Here is a 17,605-nt window from a genome sequence, read left to right as displayed (position 1 = left end):
CAACGAGAGGGTTTGCTAATGTTTGCTCATGTTTGCTGTATCCGCCTCGAGATGGCGCCCAAGTGTATTTCGCTCGTTCGCTTGGTGTAAAGCCGCATGTCACGTTTACCGCGGCAAAACACAGTAGTGTGGTCGGTGCTGTGGTCACAATGCGCGTGCGTTTTACCGACGACGACGATATGAACCTCCTGATGGAGGTTTTCGCCTTGAACCCATTCGGACGGACGTCAAGATGGGCGTCCGTTGCAAAAAAGTGGAAAGAAGTGGGAAATCGGATTTCTGGAAGCGAAATTGCCGGCGAAACGTCCCCTCCGGAATAGCTTCGATGTTGAGTGGATCTTGAGGACACGTAGAACCTGCGCGGTCGCTCTCGTTCCCGAAGCATGAGGGCGTCTATGTCATCTCCACTTGAAAAGGACACGTAATATGGGTCGCACAGAACACTCGATCGCGGCATGCTAAGAATAATCGGTGCTTTTCGCGACTCTCGACAAAACAACACTCAAACCAAACACCTGCATGCGTAATTGACGCATCGACTGTGGCTTTCGATAAGCTTGACTTAGGGACACACTTGCGGATTCGGCATTGGATAAGCTCGACATTTCGTGTGGATTTGGCTTTCCAGTACTTTGTGTTTTTACATCTAGATGGCGCTGTATTTGTTTTGCGCTAACGTTAACGCTTTTCTCCGTTCCGCTATTCTAAAGCACTACCTTGTGCCGCGCAGTGCAGTCTTTCTTCGTTAGCGTTGCGTCGCACGCTAACGCTAACGCAAGCATTTTACGCTATACTAAAACTGTCTATTATAGCGAATAGCGTACGCTATAATTGCGCACGCTAAACTAAATGAACCGCGACCGCCGCTATCTTTGTTAAGGACAGCGCGTGGGAAATGTTGTCTACAGTTTCCATAAAATATCCTTAACAAACCAAATTTACAGATAATTTACCGACAGCAAATGAGCATGCGTGCATGTAAAAAAAATAAATACTTTCATGTACTAAGTGAGCATTGCGACACAGGCGTGGACGGTCGTAAAACCAACGCGGGAACTGATTTTAACAGTGGTAGAATGAGGAATTTCGCTGCAAGCCAAACGTTTCCGACACGGGTACTACTTGTCTTCGCCCGAAGATGACGATTCCCCGTGTGGAAACGTATGGCTGCAGCGACATTCCTCGTTCTTAGGGCCTTTGCTGTGTCATACAACAAGAGGACCAACAGGCACACAAAACGCAACACGTGTTCGCGCGCACACATCCCCCGGCACTTCCGCCCGTCGACTACCCCGATGAAACGGACAAGCGCTATGGCAACTATGAGAGCGGCCAGCCGCTGGTGGAACTAATACGCGGTTTACAACGGTATAGTTACCTGCGGACACTACCTTGGCACTGAACCCATCCACGTATGCCGAGCATACGAGGACGACCTGCGATTACACCTGCGGCACATTTTGAATCGACAGCTTCAGCTGCTCACATTACGGATTAGAAGGCGTTCATTCCGGCGGCTTTTGCTTATATTGTGCGTCCATGTTTTCATAAACGAAATGTATATTTTAGCTGCATACTATGCGCGACTAATAGTTTGTTTAATGATCGTGACGAACTACCTCAGCCGGAATGAATTCGTCGGAGGGGTGCGATAGCTCACGATTCAGATTGGGTCATACGACAAATGAAGATGCATCTTATTTCTTTATTTTTTTTTCCTATCTTTCTCACGTACAGACTTCGGCGTGATGTTTAAGAACGTCATAACGCCCCCTCGAAATGATAATAAAAAGTATGCGGTTCCCACGTACTCTGGTAATTGATGTTAGCGAAACTTTCTGTGCCGTTTGCCTTGATTGACGATAATTCACGATGATGTTGACGGCGAATGTGTAATTTCTTCAGCGTTTAGTCCAACACGAGATTGGTGAGCTGATGTTAAACGTTGCTTTGCGTGCACCACTGATTTTGCATGTGTAGTACGCAGATTACGCATGGAGACGTATTTGCTTGAGGCGTTCTTGTGCGCCATTGTTTGTAATATCCGAGATGGTTGAGCACTGTCATTGCCTCGCATGGCACATCGCACCGTGGCAGAAGTGTGAAAATTTAATTGAATTATGCGGCTGTACGTCGGGATCAAACCCGCAACTTCGAGCGATAGGGAGTTTTAGAATAGGGGACCCAATAGTTAGGGGTCCCAAAGAGCTTTGCGGGTGTTAGCGTTGGGACACGTAGGAGTGAAGTGTTTTAGAATAGGGTTTTACGTTTGCGGATAGCGTCTTGCGCTGACAGCGCCACTACGGCGTCAAAGAAAAGCTATTAGAAATAATTAAATAAAATATACCATCTTATGAGAGGAATAATAATTTTGACTTGCGTGTATTCGCGTTTAATTACAATTTAGAGGATATTCTGTAAGCAGCAAACAGTTAGTTGCGCTTAGTTTTGAGCAAACCAACTTTACTAGCCTTCACCAGCCAAGCTGAGCCATGTTAGGCCTACAAGCCATAATATCCACAATCGAATTCAAAATCAGCGGCGTCTAATGAGTCAATCTTCATAACACACGCTAGTTGAGAGAAAGCGATAACCGCAGTCACTTCTCCTAGCTTGCGAACTTCACGCGGTAACGCGTGAAGTTCGCAAGCTAGGAACCCAGTTTGGTGTTAGGTTAGAGCCGTCGCTTCGATGGGTGCCGCCATGTTTGCCGACGCAAAACTTTTGGGGCCGCTATTTGGGCTCCCGCTAATTCGGTGGAATAGCGTTCCCAACGCAAAACCCAAACGTAGTTTGCGTCTTGCGCATGCGCAGTGGCTTCGACGCTATTTCTTTGGGGCCCCTATTCTAAAACTCTCTAATGCCATAGCCGTGAAGCTGCCGCGGCGGGCACATAAGTGTTGATTTGACGTACGCCCGCTTCCGTATTTTCGCCTTGACCCTACAGTGTTTTAATCCAGCTTTGTGTCTGCACGCCCTGCGTCAGCTGTCCGCTTGACAAACTTACACGGTCTTTACTTTTACAGAAATGGCAGAAGCGTACCGTACCTTCAGTTTGCCCGCAACAGCCGTTTCCTTGCCTTCTCACGTCGCCTTTTCTCTCTCCAACCCTCTCCTCCTGTATGGGAACTGCGAGAGCGGCAAGGCTGCTGTTCTCTCGTTTCGCGACTGCGTCGGTTCTACCCATTCTCTGTATCTCCTCTACTCTCTACAGTTATATCTAGGTCCCCTCTGGACATGCACGTTAGTAGAAAGGTAGGCGCTGCAGTTTCTGCAATGCTTTCGAGGGGTGTCACAGATAATGACAGCTGTCAAGACGCTCATGTGGCGACACCCACGGAGCTCCAGAGGACGTCGCGCACATACCACGCGATGGAAAGGTCGAAACGAGTTTTTCGCGTCTACTTTGCTGACTGCCACGAAACGACTTCGTTTACGAGAAAACTGCGAGTGAAGGGTCCGCACACCTCGCGCAATTCAAATCACCCGCCCCCAAGCGGGGACGTTGCATTGGTGCCTTTTAGTGCCTCTTGAAGGGGTGTACGGTAGCGCGATGAAACGACGGGACAAAAGAAGACACACAGGGACACACACAGCGCTACATAGATGCAGTACCAACAAGCCCACATTGCAACCCTCGTGAACATTTAGTGCCGTCGATGGGTAAAACGGCGCCATAAAGAGGGCGCTACGGTTTTCTGCGCAAACTACAAATACGCGGCCATGGACAGACCAAGCCAAAACAGCGTTGGATTCGCCGCTGCAGCTGCTCTTGGTAAAGTGGCGTGGACCGTTCGGGAAACCCGCGACATCACATGGAAGTGGCACTCTTCTGCGACTTGCAGCGTGTGTGAGTTTCGCGAGCCAGCAAAACCAGCTCAGCACTACGCGATAACGAAACTATGGAAACGCGAAAGCGCGGCCTGCGCAGAGCGGATAAAACGAAACTTCTCGACCGCGCGCGTAGTTGTCAAAGGTAACGTCAACGAGTTTTCTTTTCTAAAAATTGATTACGTCTGGACAAGTAGCATTTTCTTTCGTCTTATAATTCAATACAATTATCTTTTTATTACGAGTGGTTCAGCGCTACCGACAGAAATATAATGAGGAGTTCCTTCGTCATCGGGCTAGTACTTGAATGTCCCGGGGGAGTCTCTAATCGTGTCCTGCATTTAGCTCACTATTTCGATTACTAAACCTGTGTGGGCGATAATATTGACTTTTTAGACGTTCTCCAGCGACAATCTGTCACTTTAGCTTGACTTAACATTTGCCTTTAGTAACTCAAAAGATGTGAGAGTTTGAGTCAACACTGGCTCACCAACTTTCGTACTGAGCGCTAGTGAGCTTTGTTGAGCAGCGTGGGAGCTGGTGCACGGCCGTGTTTCCGTGTATTGCCACGACGTGGCGCTAGTTGTCCGTTCGCCAAGAAGCTAGTCGGCGAGGGAACTGCGCTGCTTTACGCACTTGGCAACACTGTCGCATAGGTCACCGAGCAGTGAAGCCGCGTCTCCTCCGGGCAGACGCAAGAACTCAAACTACAAGACCGCTCGACAACAATTCGTGCAAACTCCACTTTGCACCAGCGTTGTCTATCTAGCAACGTATACCTGAATGCGCTGCTTGGTGAAACCAGCCGGAATGCCGTCGTTCGTGTTTGTGGCAGTTCTCGCCGCTGCTGTCGCCGATGTCTGCCAAGGGATCCGTAAGCTGCATGAACGTCACTGTTATTAGATTACATTTACCAACAGCACGCACAACTAATCTCGCAATTCTGCACGTCGCAATATGTTTAGCTTCACGCACTCGTGTTCCTCGCATAACTCGACGCAAGTGGAAGATGCACGCATGTCTTAACAGCAGCTGGTGTCACATGTCGCCATAAGGCTATAGAGCTCCAAGCCTCCGCAATATTTCGAAAGCGGCATTTCGGCCTGCATGCACAGTCGCTATTTGATAACGCTTTCCAGATGCCCCCAGGATTCAAGCTTTCAACTTCCCACGGGAACAGCAGCTCGTGGGCAAGAAGGTCATTGTGTCCTGCGTGGCCGTGGAGGGCGACGAACCCATGTCATTCGCGTGGTTTAAGAACGGCCAGCCACTCGCGTCTGCCGGACGCGGCACCAAAGTTGCCAAACTCGCCGAGAACATGGCGTCGCTGACGATCCCCGAAGTGACCGCCGCCGACATTGGGAACTACACCTGCGTCGCGTCGAACGAGGCTGGAGAGGACAGCTTCGCCGCGTCGCTGCTGGTCAATGGTGAGACAACCGACGTATGCGAAAGCCTCGAACGCTGCTGCAGGAGGACTCTCCACCTCACACGCTATCGCTACAAAACATCGTTGTTCTTGTTTTTTCGAACTTCAGCACCAGAAAAAAAAAAAAAAAACGTACGGCGTCCCTTGGATTCATTTCGCTAGATTCCGTTCCCCTTCTCACTGTCCATTGCTCGTCACTGCCTGCGACCCTGTGATAACGTGGATGGAAGAGCCCTGTTAGGCTGGAGCACTAACGCAGTTAGAAAAGACAATGACTTGGAACGGAATTGTTGCATTATCCGGGTCATATACTCCGGGGGAAGAATAGTGTGCCCTTTGAAAGCGCATGCGATCTCGCACAAGAGGGAATTAATGGCACGAGCAACCAAGAACGGTAATCTTTGTTGAGTAAGAAGCCCGTTTAACGATGGAATCATCGCTCCAAAGAAGTAATGTAATTGCCGCCACTAGTACTGTAACGTCTGCTGACAAGATGCACTTATTCCCGTTCATATTAGACTTCAACCGCACTGGCTCTTGTAAGGCGGCGTGAGTGAATGGCGTTTGCTCAGGAATCAGCGGAGCTAGCTGTGCAGGTGAACGAACGTGAAGGCGGCCGTTTGGAGGAGGCTTGCGGCCAAATCTGTCTAGGCATATTCGTACCTGTGTCCTCAACAGTCTTGGAAGAGGTGCGGATGACTTCTACAGGTTTTCTTAGCAGGTTCATAAGACAGAAACGGTTTGCACACCACAGTGCAACGTCTTCAACGGCGCTCTACGCTTAACCATTCATACAAAAGTTTAATTTCGATATAACCACATTTACATCGCAAACAGTAAACAAAATTGCAATAGCGAGCGCATCGCGATAAACTGCCATCAAAATCTACGGAATCCTGTCACCGGTATTTATTCTTTTATTTATTTTTCTTACGATATCCATTCATAAAGACTTATGTCCCGACTGCGGGACACAAGTTTTCATCGCGTTCCCATGCGGGGTCGTCCCAGACTTGCAGTTCATCATTTGAGCAATCGCTGTACCGCCTCACTGACGTCTCCTCCGTGTACACAATGCTCGGTATTTGATTTCCTGGAGAGGTCGGAAAGTTTCCTCCTGGACGCCCGGCAGCTCTCTCTCTCTCTCTCTCTCTCTCTCTCTCTCTCTCTATATATATATATATATATATATATATATATATATATATATATATATATATATATATATATATATATATATATATATCAGGTCGGTGTCCGGAACCTTCGACGCCCACCGGCAAGAGATGCTTAAGCGTGCCGAAAGGATTTTGACGGATATAAGATTAACTTGCGTTTATTCTACATATTTGTAGGCATTTAGGCCAGGAATAGGAAAAAAAAGAATGCGAACAGAAACATGATTTCTCTCGAGACGACAGCAAAAGCAGCGCAGCTCGCGACAAGTCTCGGGAATCCTCTTACACACCTGCACTGCTTCCTTTAGTAAAGCACTTTTTTCCCCGCCGAAGGGAAAAGGGGCGTTTCTTCTTCGGGTCCTCTGCCCTTCCCCCTCTCATGTGACGTCGTCCCTGCTGTCGTGGCGGCAACCAGTTTGCCTTGTGTTTCTCGAACAATGAAATCGCTGAGAACGTTCGGGCCCACTCGTCAAACGGCGTGCGCACTTCGGGGGGACGCGAACCCGACAAAAACCACGCACCCACACTTTTTCGGGCACGCCTGCACATGTTGCTCGAAGATCAGTGGTGCGCAGAGCGACGTAGCTGAGCCCACACTATTTTCCTCCGTGCAGCACAAAAAGCTTCAGAACGCGGCTGCTGGGTGATTTCACGCACGAAGCCTCGGCCACAGGCGCCTGGCTGTCCGTATCCAACATAGGCCGCCGTGAAACACACTACTACTCCCTTCGAAGTCGTGCGCGAAGCACTGCTGCCGCCGCTGTCGCGTCCGCTGAACACCTCGGGAAATCTCGCCATGTGCGCGGAGAAGCTGGCTGTGGCAATCTGTTTGACCGTCATTCTTCACAACGCCGCATACGCAGGTGAGTGAGTACTTTCATCGACGTTTAAGTGCTATTCATTAATGCTTGAAAGGGAAGTGAATTGTCAGGCAAAAACGAGTGCGCGAATTCGTCAGACGAAGTTTCTTCCGCAGTAGAAAGCACGTAAATCTGTCGCTGCAATTCGTTTCCAAGCACACGCTTATGCTTTCTTTTTATCGCGTCTTCCTCCTAAGGAAACCCTCCGAAGCTTCAGCCGTTCTATTTCCCGAAGGAACCCCACCTGCACAAAAGTGTGGTCGTCTACTGCACGGTTCTGGAAGGCGACGAACCTTTCGAGTTCGCTTGGTACAAGGACGGCCTACCAGTGACGGCCAAGCAAAATGTGCAAGTACGAACCCTGTGCGAGGGCTTCAGCTCGCTCACGATCCACGAGGTGACGGCCGAGAACATTGGGAACTACACCTGCCAGGCACACAACGGCGCGGGCAGTGACCGCACGTCCGCAGAGCTTGTGGTTAAAGGTAGGTGCACTCACCAGAAACCGATACGTAGGCTCTAATAAGATTACCGCGTAATAGTGTACGCTAACTTCGCTAGAAGAAAAGGTGCCTCGCCTAGGGTTGCCACCTGGCCGGTTTTCCAGCGGCGAATGTTTTTTTTTTTTTTGCTTTTGTTTTTTTATCACGGTGCCCCGCTGTCGGTTTGCCTGTTTCCCGGTTCTCCTTAACTCGGCAGTACTATAGAGTTTTGGTTTGCCACTAAACTTCTCACCGTCTGCGGATTACCGAGCCACCGGAGCCGTAAACGTGAGCGGCCGGGGTTGGTGGCGCCACCTGATGGCACAGGGTTCAACCAGGCAAACGCAGAGCTATTATTGCAGCGACCAAGTGCATTCCACTTCGGTACTGGTGCAGATTTCTCGGCAGCGGTGTAAATCGTGAACACTTTGCATTATTAAACGTTCTTTTCTTTTTCGACAAGAACACTCGTGGAACAAGTAAACGTGTCTGTGAGGCATTGTGCTTATAAGAAGCGTCGCAAAATGTCGCTACCAGCTTTGTTGCTTCCGTACACACTTCTCCGGTAACTCGGTATACCACAAACGGTAAGAAGTTCGAGACTCTCTACCATGAGCTGCATCGCAAACGCTCTGTCGGGCGTTTATACATACCGAGCAACTTAAATGTCCCAAGCAATTCATTCCTAATTCCTTAAACTTTCCTTATTCCCTAAAGCATCACGTATGTTGTTGTCTAGATATCAACGTAGATCTGCGTTGTTCGTAGGCCATGAACATGCCTTACGAATAAGTTAGTCGCTAACACAGCATGAAGGTTTTAAGTGTGCACCAAATTTTATACACATAAGCCTTTCAACGAACTTTAAATCATGCAGAATTTGCAGTCGGCGTCTCACCACATATTTTCTTTAGTTTGTATTTTTGCATACGCCATGTTTCACTCCCGCTCTTCTTGGTTTCCTGTTTTGTTTTCTCTCGGCAAAGGCGATAGCCCTAGCTTCGCTCGTACTACAAAACGATTGTGTACGATGCAACAAACTGATAAAAGAAAACAAATTAAACAAACACAAATGAAGAACCAGCCGTCAATATGAACGCGAAATCTGAACTTTGATCATTGGAGGAGGTTAGAGTGAAACTTGGTGCGCACCTTTTCTGATAGTTTTATGCTTTGTCGTTTGCTTTTCTGTTTCTGTACTGCTCTGAAATAAATTTGTTCGAAAACACTGTTTCATCTCCCTCACATGCAGCGTCGACGTTGCCGTGTAGAGTTCGAAACACGTCCCCCGGTGACGGCTTCGCGCTACCTCATACGCCGTTACGCACCCGCATGTGTTGCTGGTTCGTCCTCCATTCGCGACGTGGCGCTAGGAGTTCGTGAAACGCGGAAGCCTTCTGAAAAAGAGAGGCCCGACGTCATTCCTACGCTCGCACAGGCGTTGACCCTACGATTCCCTAAAAGTCTGCACACGCTGTCCTGGTCAGTGTCGATACGCAGGGTCTTCCTGCCTTCGACGTCTCGCCTCCAACGCTGAAGCGATGGCTTTCCTGTGCACACTACTTCTCGGCTTCTCTTTAGTGACGTTTCTCCGAGCCAGTGGTGAGTGACAACTTCAAGCCGTCGCATCGCCTTGTGCGATATGGTGCAACGTTAATAAGGAGTCTTAGGAACAGTGTGCCCAAGAGGGGATGCGTACGCAGTGATAATATCAGCGGCACTGCGCATGCGCGGAACGCCAACTGCGATAGATTACTGTGCGCTCTTTCATTGTTCCCTTGTGCGCGAAGCCGCTAGCGTGCCCCGACCTCCGGTACGCTATTTCTAAAGCTCACTCATTCTTTCTTTCACGTACTCGTAGCACTATTCATCGATAAAGAAACTAAGCATGAAATCAAAACAGGATAATGACATATATTTAGCACTAATATATGTAAGAAATCTTGTAAAACACGAAAAAGCGCCATACAACTAATCGCGCGCTTTTGCCGGCTTCTTCAAGGTTTGAAAAAAAATAAAAACTTTTCTGTAGCACGTATGGAGCAGCATAAAGGTGTATGGAGAATTTTTCACGATCGCCTACCATATTCTAAGCGGCGATTTCGCTCCGATTATAATATTTGAGAAACTAATTAATAAGTAATCGTGTATTAGGCGAAATACAAAACACAGTCTTACTCGCTTCAAGCGACGACAGACAACAGTATCTTGGTTCTGTCCAGCTAGGTCGCATTCGCATATATCTTATTTTTATTTATTTTTGGCGCAAATTACGTGCGACAACCCGTATACAAATGCTAGGTAGCTTGCACCTGCTAGCCGTAGATTTATGTTACTGTTAGCCAAACGTTACTACTATAGTACTGCTAGCATACTCAAATCACTAGCAGAGGCTCCCAAGTGCGCACTCGAAGTACCTAAAAGCTTACTATACGGAAAACTCATGACGCCGTCCAGAAGCACGAGCAGCGCGATTTTCGAGACAGCTCTTTGCGAGGGCACGACGCGCACTTCCGCCGCACGTCTTTTCCAGATGCGCCGCTGCTCCAGAAGTTTCAGTTCAAGGAGGGCCTCGCGGTCGGCGACCAGACCGCGGTCGTGTGCGCCGCGATCGGCGGTTCGCCTCCCTTTACGATTCGCTGGTCGAAAGACGGACGAACGATCGCGGCGGACGGCGATGCGAGAAGTGTCAAGACGCTGGGCGACGGCGTGTCCAGCCTGAGCTTCCGCTCCGTCTCGGCCTCCGACGTCGGCAACTACACCTGCCTCGCCGAGAACGCCGTCGGCAGCGCGACGGTGACGGCCGCTCTCCTGATACAAGGTATAGACCGTTTTTTCGTAGGCGCCGCCATATTGTGAACGCAGTGGCGCCGCCTATGAGCAGCGCCATACTGGCTTGGGTGAAAGCGGTCTTTTGCGTGGCAGGTATACGCTCAGCGGTAGGTTCTGGTGTTTGTTTTCGCGGTCGTGCGGTCTGTTTAGTATGAAGTGCGTCTTCTACGTAGTAAACGGTTCTGTGAGACGTGATCAAGTGGTTTAAGGCCTCATGGCCGGAATTTCTGCTGAGCGTTGAGGTGGACGGAACACGCAGCGCGATGTGTGCGTGCATATTTGAGCCTACAATCAGCCTCGGAGATCAATTGTGTATTTCCGAATGTTCCAATCACTAATGTGACCTTATTGCAGTATTATCCTCTATTTCTAAGCTGCGGTTTAGGAGCCATGAAACATACGCTACGATCGTAACAGCGTGGGTACCGCTCTGCTACGATAGGAGCTGTGCTGTTATACTTTGACAAGCGTCCAAACTGTTCGCTGCAGGTTACATTGCGTGACTACTTGGTTGGATGGATGAGATTTCCACCAATGAATAAAATAGTTTTGGCTAGTAATAGCAGCATACCTTACAGTCTGAATTAAGCTTGTCCAGCAAAGCGACCGTTTACTAACTGCGCGAGCGTCCTAAGCAGTAGTAGGTGCTGGATTACAGATATCTTTGTTCTATATAGCGCATGGTCCAAGCATACGGCATCAGCGGTTATATATTTATAAACATTGTGCGGTGCTAGCCCGTTTTCTCTTGCTTTTTAGAGAAAGAGCATGATAACCGATTTTTTTTCCCGGTTGTGTTCGTTCAGTTCTCTACGACGCACTCACACGTATTACAAGAATTTCGAGCTCAAAAATAGCCATCGCATTCTTTTTATGCGAACCCTCTCATATATTATGGCTGTATACAGGCCAAAAATGCAATGCCGAAGCACACAGCTTATATGTGTATCGTGCTGCCTCCCCAACCGCAGTGATCACTGTGTTGAGCAGCGCCATGGGCCTCATGCAGCAAGGCTAGCGTAGACATATGGTAATTTCAAGCATGCTAGACTTGAAATGCGTGAGAACGATGCCAGTGTATCACAAATATTTGATAGCGCCTGCCGCTCAGATGTTTCGTGGCTGCCTTAGGTTGTCCGTGCACGAGCGTGCGCTCTTATGTTTTGTTTTACTCCCTACGCCAATCGATCAGACAGTGAGCTGATTTACCATTTAATGCTGGTAATACAGAGACGCCGGTTTTCTTTGTTGAATTAAAATCGATATAAGCAAAATAGTAAACAACACATACACGCACCGCGACTGATAATGCGCGTACACCGCGGCTGATTGTGCGCGTCACATTTTTGCGCCCTGTAGGCATATTTCTGCCTACAGTAGTTACCGATGCACCGAAAGGCTTCCCTGACGACCTTATATGAACGGACATGGCGTAAATTTCACAAAGTAAGACCTAAAACATCTCGAAATCGTTCCGCAGCACGCGACAGCAATACATTCAAGCAGCGCCGCGCCGGATCTCCCAAGCCAGAGAGGAGGAAAGGCTCTCCACGCGCCCTATCCTCCTCGCCCGATGAAACGGTCTATAGCTATCGGAGAATGGACTACAGCGCCCCCTGCTGAATTTGTGGTGGCGCGCGAGGGCTGTCACAAATGACGATGTATATACCCGGGAGGTTTATAACAACGCCGTTCTTTTCTTCTACTTTTTTTTTTTATCTGATCTGAAGCAATATGTTGATGAAAAACGCTTAGGAAAATAAGCTGAACGGAGAACGAAACGCTTCCGAAATGCAGCACTTTGTGCATCGCATTTGGTCGGGTGTATCTGCAGATGAGAATTTCGCAGCGCTTGTAGAGTGCAGCCATCTTGTTTTGGGGACAGTTGTATGAGTGAGGACAACGCTCAGCACGCTCATCGGTCATGCGTGGCCCGTGCGGGGACTGCGTGTCGAAAACCAGGGGCGCGATCGGAGATATTTGTTCGATACGCGTTCTGTTAGGTTGCTGCAACGTCACACAGTGGCAGTATGCAAAATTTGTGACAGCGGGGCGGAGAGAGCAGCCAATCAGGAAGCGCTGACCTCCCCGGAAGTTTACTTCCGTCGTTTGTCGTCTGCTTGCAGACAGTATACTACAAAACGAAATGTTTCTCGTCTTCCAAATGAATGAAATCTTTATCTAAAAAATGTATTTTTCTTCTCAAGCCCAAACACGTTTTCTCCGATCCCGTTCGCTCCGATCCATGACGTCATGCTGCCTGGCCCGACTGCCGTAGAATATATAATGGGGATGCTCCCGAGTAGGCCGTGGTGATTTTGACGTCACCGCTTTCGTCACGCCATCCTTGGCAATGGAAATTTCGGGCCAGGTAGCACGACGTCATGGATCGGAGTGAACGGGCCTTGTGCTATCTAGGTGGCGTTGATCCTTCTCGCTGGTTCGCCTGTTCCCGGAGTCCCCAAACCAAGATGGCTGCACCCTAAAAGCCCTGGAAAATTCTGGTCTATAATCTAGCCACATCCGCGGCGGTGAATGCAGTGGATTGGGCGTTCTGCTTCTGAACATTAGGGGTTTCCCTATCATCCCTACTCTTAAGCCTACATGTTGATTTGGGTCGTAAAGCCAAATCAATCAAAATGTCAAAATTGGTCGTAATCTTTTCTGGCACTTCAACACTTGCGAGAGAAAGCAAATATCGTGCGAACATTCTACCGTGGATCTACGCAAAGCATCTTACATTGATGGAAGTTCGCGCTGGCTCGCGCTAATCGAGGCAACAACTTCCGTATGTACTTGTCTTTTCGCTACCATGATTCGTAGTTGCCCTCGAATCGAACCTGAACAAGACGACATTCGGACTTAACACAACGGTTTCCCGAGCGACATCGTTAAAAATAAATGGAATTAAATGTTGCGTACAATGTGAACTATTTGGTGGTTACTCAGTGGCGCGGCTGCGTCAGTTTGACACGTCGCAAAAGAACTTATTCCTTGCCGAGCATCCGGAAATCGCAGCTCGGGTGGCAATTAAAGGTACGTACCTCAATATCTTAAATTATTTTTGTTGCTATTGCACGCACTACGCTACCTGAAGCTACGCTCGTCTCATTTTGCATTTCAACACTTTTCTTTCAGATTCACGCAACAAGAAATAAGGAAACGAAGCGAAGGACAAGGCAGATTTACGGTTACCACTGCCTAACATCGATCTCCTCCCCCCATCCTTATTTTTTTTTCCAGCAAAGATATTCCATGTTAAGACATGAAGAACGAAAGGCTATTCGCGGGCGAAATGTATCAGTCCGGGCAGTTAAGCCAAAAACATATAGCGGGAATTATAGCACCGTTAAACGAGAAATATACCCACCAACTCGTCCCCTAGTTAACATCGAATCAGCCAATCAACAAAGGGTTAAGGAGTAGAAGATCATCGCAGAGGGTCGCATTCCATTTTTCTAGGAACATTTCCACGTGGAAGACAAAATTTCCTCCTCTCTGTGGAGTGTGACCTTCTGCAGCTTCTGCAGCTGACCTTTTGAGATGAAGAGGGCTCGGGTGTGTTCACAATCGCAACAAGAGTCCAGAGGCCGCTGAGATTCTTTTTGGGGCGAAATCCCGTTGGAAGTGTCCATAACCTTAACATCCCGATTATTTTTTTTTCTTCCTTATCCAGCGGCACACGTTCTCGCGAACAAGACGAGAGCACGTGGGATGGGCGTGGTCGAGAACGATTTTCCCGCTCTTCTGTCAAGAACCGAACGCCAGGCCACTCACTAACCCGCGCCTTGCGCCGTCTCCGCAAAAGTGTTAACGTCGTCGCGTTCTGTCCCCCCCCAGCTGCTCCTGTCTGGCTCTCGGAACCAAAGGACACGGACGCCGTCCAGGGGCGAGACCTGGTGCTGGCCTGCAACGCGGCGGGATTCCCCAAGCCACGCTTCACATGGAAGATGCAGATCGGTGAGCGAGCGCTCGCGTATACGTACATGTATACACTGCGCGCAGTGTCACACCATTGGGATGGCGTTGCATTGCGCTGGTGGTATGCGTGCTGCCATACAGACCGGATCGTGTTGACATTTAGACGCAAATTGTATACGACGATGGAAACAAGAATACACGACATAAGCGCTGAATAACGACTAACTGAAGGCTTATTCGATGGAATAGCTTAAAGTAAGAAAAAAAAAAGGAAACGAAAAAGAACAATGACAAATAACACTGCACACGCACTTGTATTGCGCACATGTTTTATAGTGAAAAGACACTAGCTTCATCACAGAGTGCTCTCTTAGATGTGTGAAAGATAAAGGTGTTCCCCAGTGAGCCTGCTTGAGGGCGCTGCTTTCTGATGCGGGTTATGCAGTTGGGTGCATAATCACGCGGTGTTTCTTCTTTTCTTTTTTTGTTCATCTGAAAAAGTCGAGTTTGTTGAAAACGTCCCAGTTCAATATTTCCGGTGACTGCTTACAACTGTTTCGTCGACTACTTGTGAATTACAACAGTAACTAACGATTATATAATAAATTGCTAATTCAACGTCATCAAGAAAAAGATTACTAGTGGCTTCTCAATTGATCTGTAAACAATGTCCGCTTCGTTTTGTTCGCGTAAAATAATCGTGTTTTAGAGCGCAGCTCTTTGGCGTCCGTTCCTGGGTTTCTCGTCGTCGTCGTCGTCGGCGTCGTCGTCGGCCTCGTAACCAGCTCCGCCCCCCTTTCATCCCCCCAGCGCTAGCAGCGACCGACTGATACCGCTGGATGCCGCTGACGCCGCTAGAGAGTCAAGATAACGTGACTGCATAGAACACCGTCGCCGCCATGCAGAAAGAGGAGGAAAGGGTCCCCCCCCCCCTTGTTCTTGTGTGGCGGATAGCTGGGGTTGACTCACTATCGCCGTCAGCGGCATCAGTCAGTCGCTGCTATCTCTTCCCTCCTCCCTTTATCGTGTTGTCCGCTTGCTGCGCGCGCTTCTGCCCCCATCGTTTGCCGCTGGGTGTACACGCCGCCCCCCTCCGCTTCCGCTTACTGCTGGTTGCTCTCGACGGCGGCGATGAGCCTCCGCTTCGGCGGCGCGAACTGCAGGGTCTTCTCGGCGGCGGCGATGAGCTTCTGCTTCAGCCTCGCTTACTGCTGGTTGCTCTCGACGGCGGCGATGAGCCTCCGCTTCGGCGGCGCGAACGGCAGGGTCTTCTCGGCGCGGCGCTTAGCCTCTGCTTCCCCCACGGCTGTGACAACCTCGCGAGCCACTTGTATAGATCTCGTCTTTGAGAATCAAGCATTGGTGTACCAAGTCGAACATATATCAGTCTATTTCTCCGACCACAAAGCTTCCTTCATGACTGTCAAGAACTGTTAGTGGAGTCTTTGTTAAAGGAATACGTGTGAAAAATAAAAAAAAAAATTATGTGATAGCGCATACATGTGTTGCTCGATTTCTTTGCCTCAATCTATACAAAAGGTGAAACAGCTTATTTGCTGCACTCAAATTTCGCATTAGGAAGTAACGTAATCGTCGGTAATTTTTTTTTTAATTTTTAATAATCTGTTTGTGCTATCTGCTACACATCATTATATAAGAGCGGGTAGTGAACAGAGATGAAAAATCGTATGGCTGATCGTACACCGGCAGTAGTTTTCTAAATATGACGGATCCCTGAGTACTGACTCCTAGATAACGCTGACAATGCGCAGCGCGCCTCGTTATTGACACAAGCAGAGCTTAGAGTGACACTGCACAGAGCTATGCACCTTCCGAAAGCGACGGTCATCCTCGTCCGCCAGCGCCAAATTACAAAGCGTTCCCGCGCAGGCTCCCGGGACTTCGTGCCGCTGCACCCTGTGGGCCGGAGGAAGATCCACGACAACGGGACGCTGGTCATCGAGAACGTCGAGTCGGACGACGAGGGCCTCTACCAGTGCGACGTCAGCAACGGCGTGGCGCCGCCCCTCTCCAAGACCATCAAGGTATCCGTGCACGGTAAGGGGGACGCCGCTTTCGCCTCGACTTGCATTGCACGGCACCTGGGAGGCCACGAGGCGTCCGCAGTCGCGCATGCGCGACGGTTCACACGAAGCAGGCTCGACTGACGAAGACAGAGCTTACACAAGAGCGTTGCCACCTGAACTTATTCGCACGTATGAGTACCCTCGCTATAGCGAAGTGATCGGGCAAGGAAGTGGAATTCGTTAGAAGCGGTATTTCGTTAAAAGCGGAGAGACACTGAAATCATTATGCAAAATAGAAGTGAGGCGTGCAGACAGGACACAAGAGTAGAAAAGTGGACAACACGAACGCGTTGTCCGCTTCTCTACTCTTGTGTCCTGTCTGCACGCCTCACTTCTATTTTCGATAATGAATCCTTACCAACTAGCTCAGCTTTCTGTCGTCCTAAGACACTGAAAGAATAAAAGTAACGCCGGACAAGTGCTCCCACGGCGCGGAAGCTCGCAGAACGTATATTGAAGTTAAGCCGCACTCGATGGTCGCAACATGACAGCAGCGAAATTGGGCTGACGCCCGTGAACACATCTGCCCCGCCCGTTGGTTCTCGTCACGTCCCCAGCAGTCCCGCGACGTGGCGGAGTCCGTCGTGGGGCCCTTTGGCGCTCCACATGTCGATACAACGAAAATCAAACGGTCATATATGCATCTTGCAGGCCCCCACCTAGCGGTCGCCATGCAGATTTTCAGCTTCGCGCGCTTCGTACAAAGCGGAGTTCGGACGGCACTGCACTGCGAACAGTCCGATCTGAAATACATGCACAGCAGTCGACTCCACAAAAAACTTATATGGCTCCTGTCAAGCTGCAATAATCTGTGGCTTGGTCATTTTTTTTTTCGACGAAAAATGCGCAGGGCCAATAGATGGCTTACACGGGACGTCACGCATGCAGCTTATCAGCTCGCTGGTCCTCCATATGGCGGCTGAGATGACGTCAGTGCAAGCCATCTATAGAATCACGCGCGTCTTCTGGAATCGGCAAGTGCGCG

At 49.3% G+C, this 17,605-nt stretch overlaps 1 protein-coding gene across 13 annotated transcripts in view; it reads left to right on the top strand.

The window, feature by feature from the left end:
* The window catches only part of LOC142592745 (cell adhesion molecule Dscam1-like), a 130,106-nt gene that overhangs the window by 82,023 nt on the left and 30,478 nt on the right, over positions 1-17,605 (top strand). For 11 of the 13 annotated variants that reach the window (XM_075704390.1, XM_075704383.1, XM_075704384.1 and 8 more), the window contains 2 exons: positions 14,453-14,572; positions 16,424-16,591. In XM_075704390.1, coding sequence (XP_075560505.1) covers positions 14,453-14,572; positions 16,424-16,591 — 288 coding nt within the window. Of the gene's footprint in view, positions 1-4,622; positions 4,706-9,219; positions 9,383-10,313; positions 10,602-14,452; positions 14,573-16,423; positions 16,592-17,605 lie in introns of those variants that run through there. The other 2 variants (XM_075704386.1, XM_075704393.1) reach the window with 2 other exon arrangements.

This window comes from Dermacentor variabilis, chromosome 9 (genome assembly GCF_050947875.1).
Source record: "Dermacentor variabilis isolate Ectoservices chromosome 9, ASM5094787v1, whole genome shotgun sequence".
Taxonomy (NCBI): Eukaryota; Metazoa; Arthropoda; class Arachnida; order Ixodida; family Ixodidae; genus Dermacentor; species Dermacentor variabilis.
This window is presented reverse-complemented; position numbering and strand designations above follow the sequence as displayed.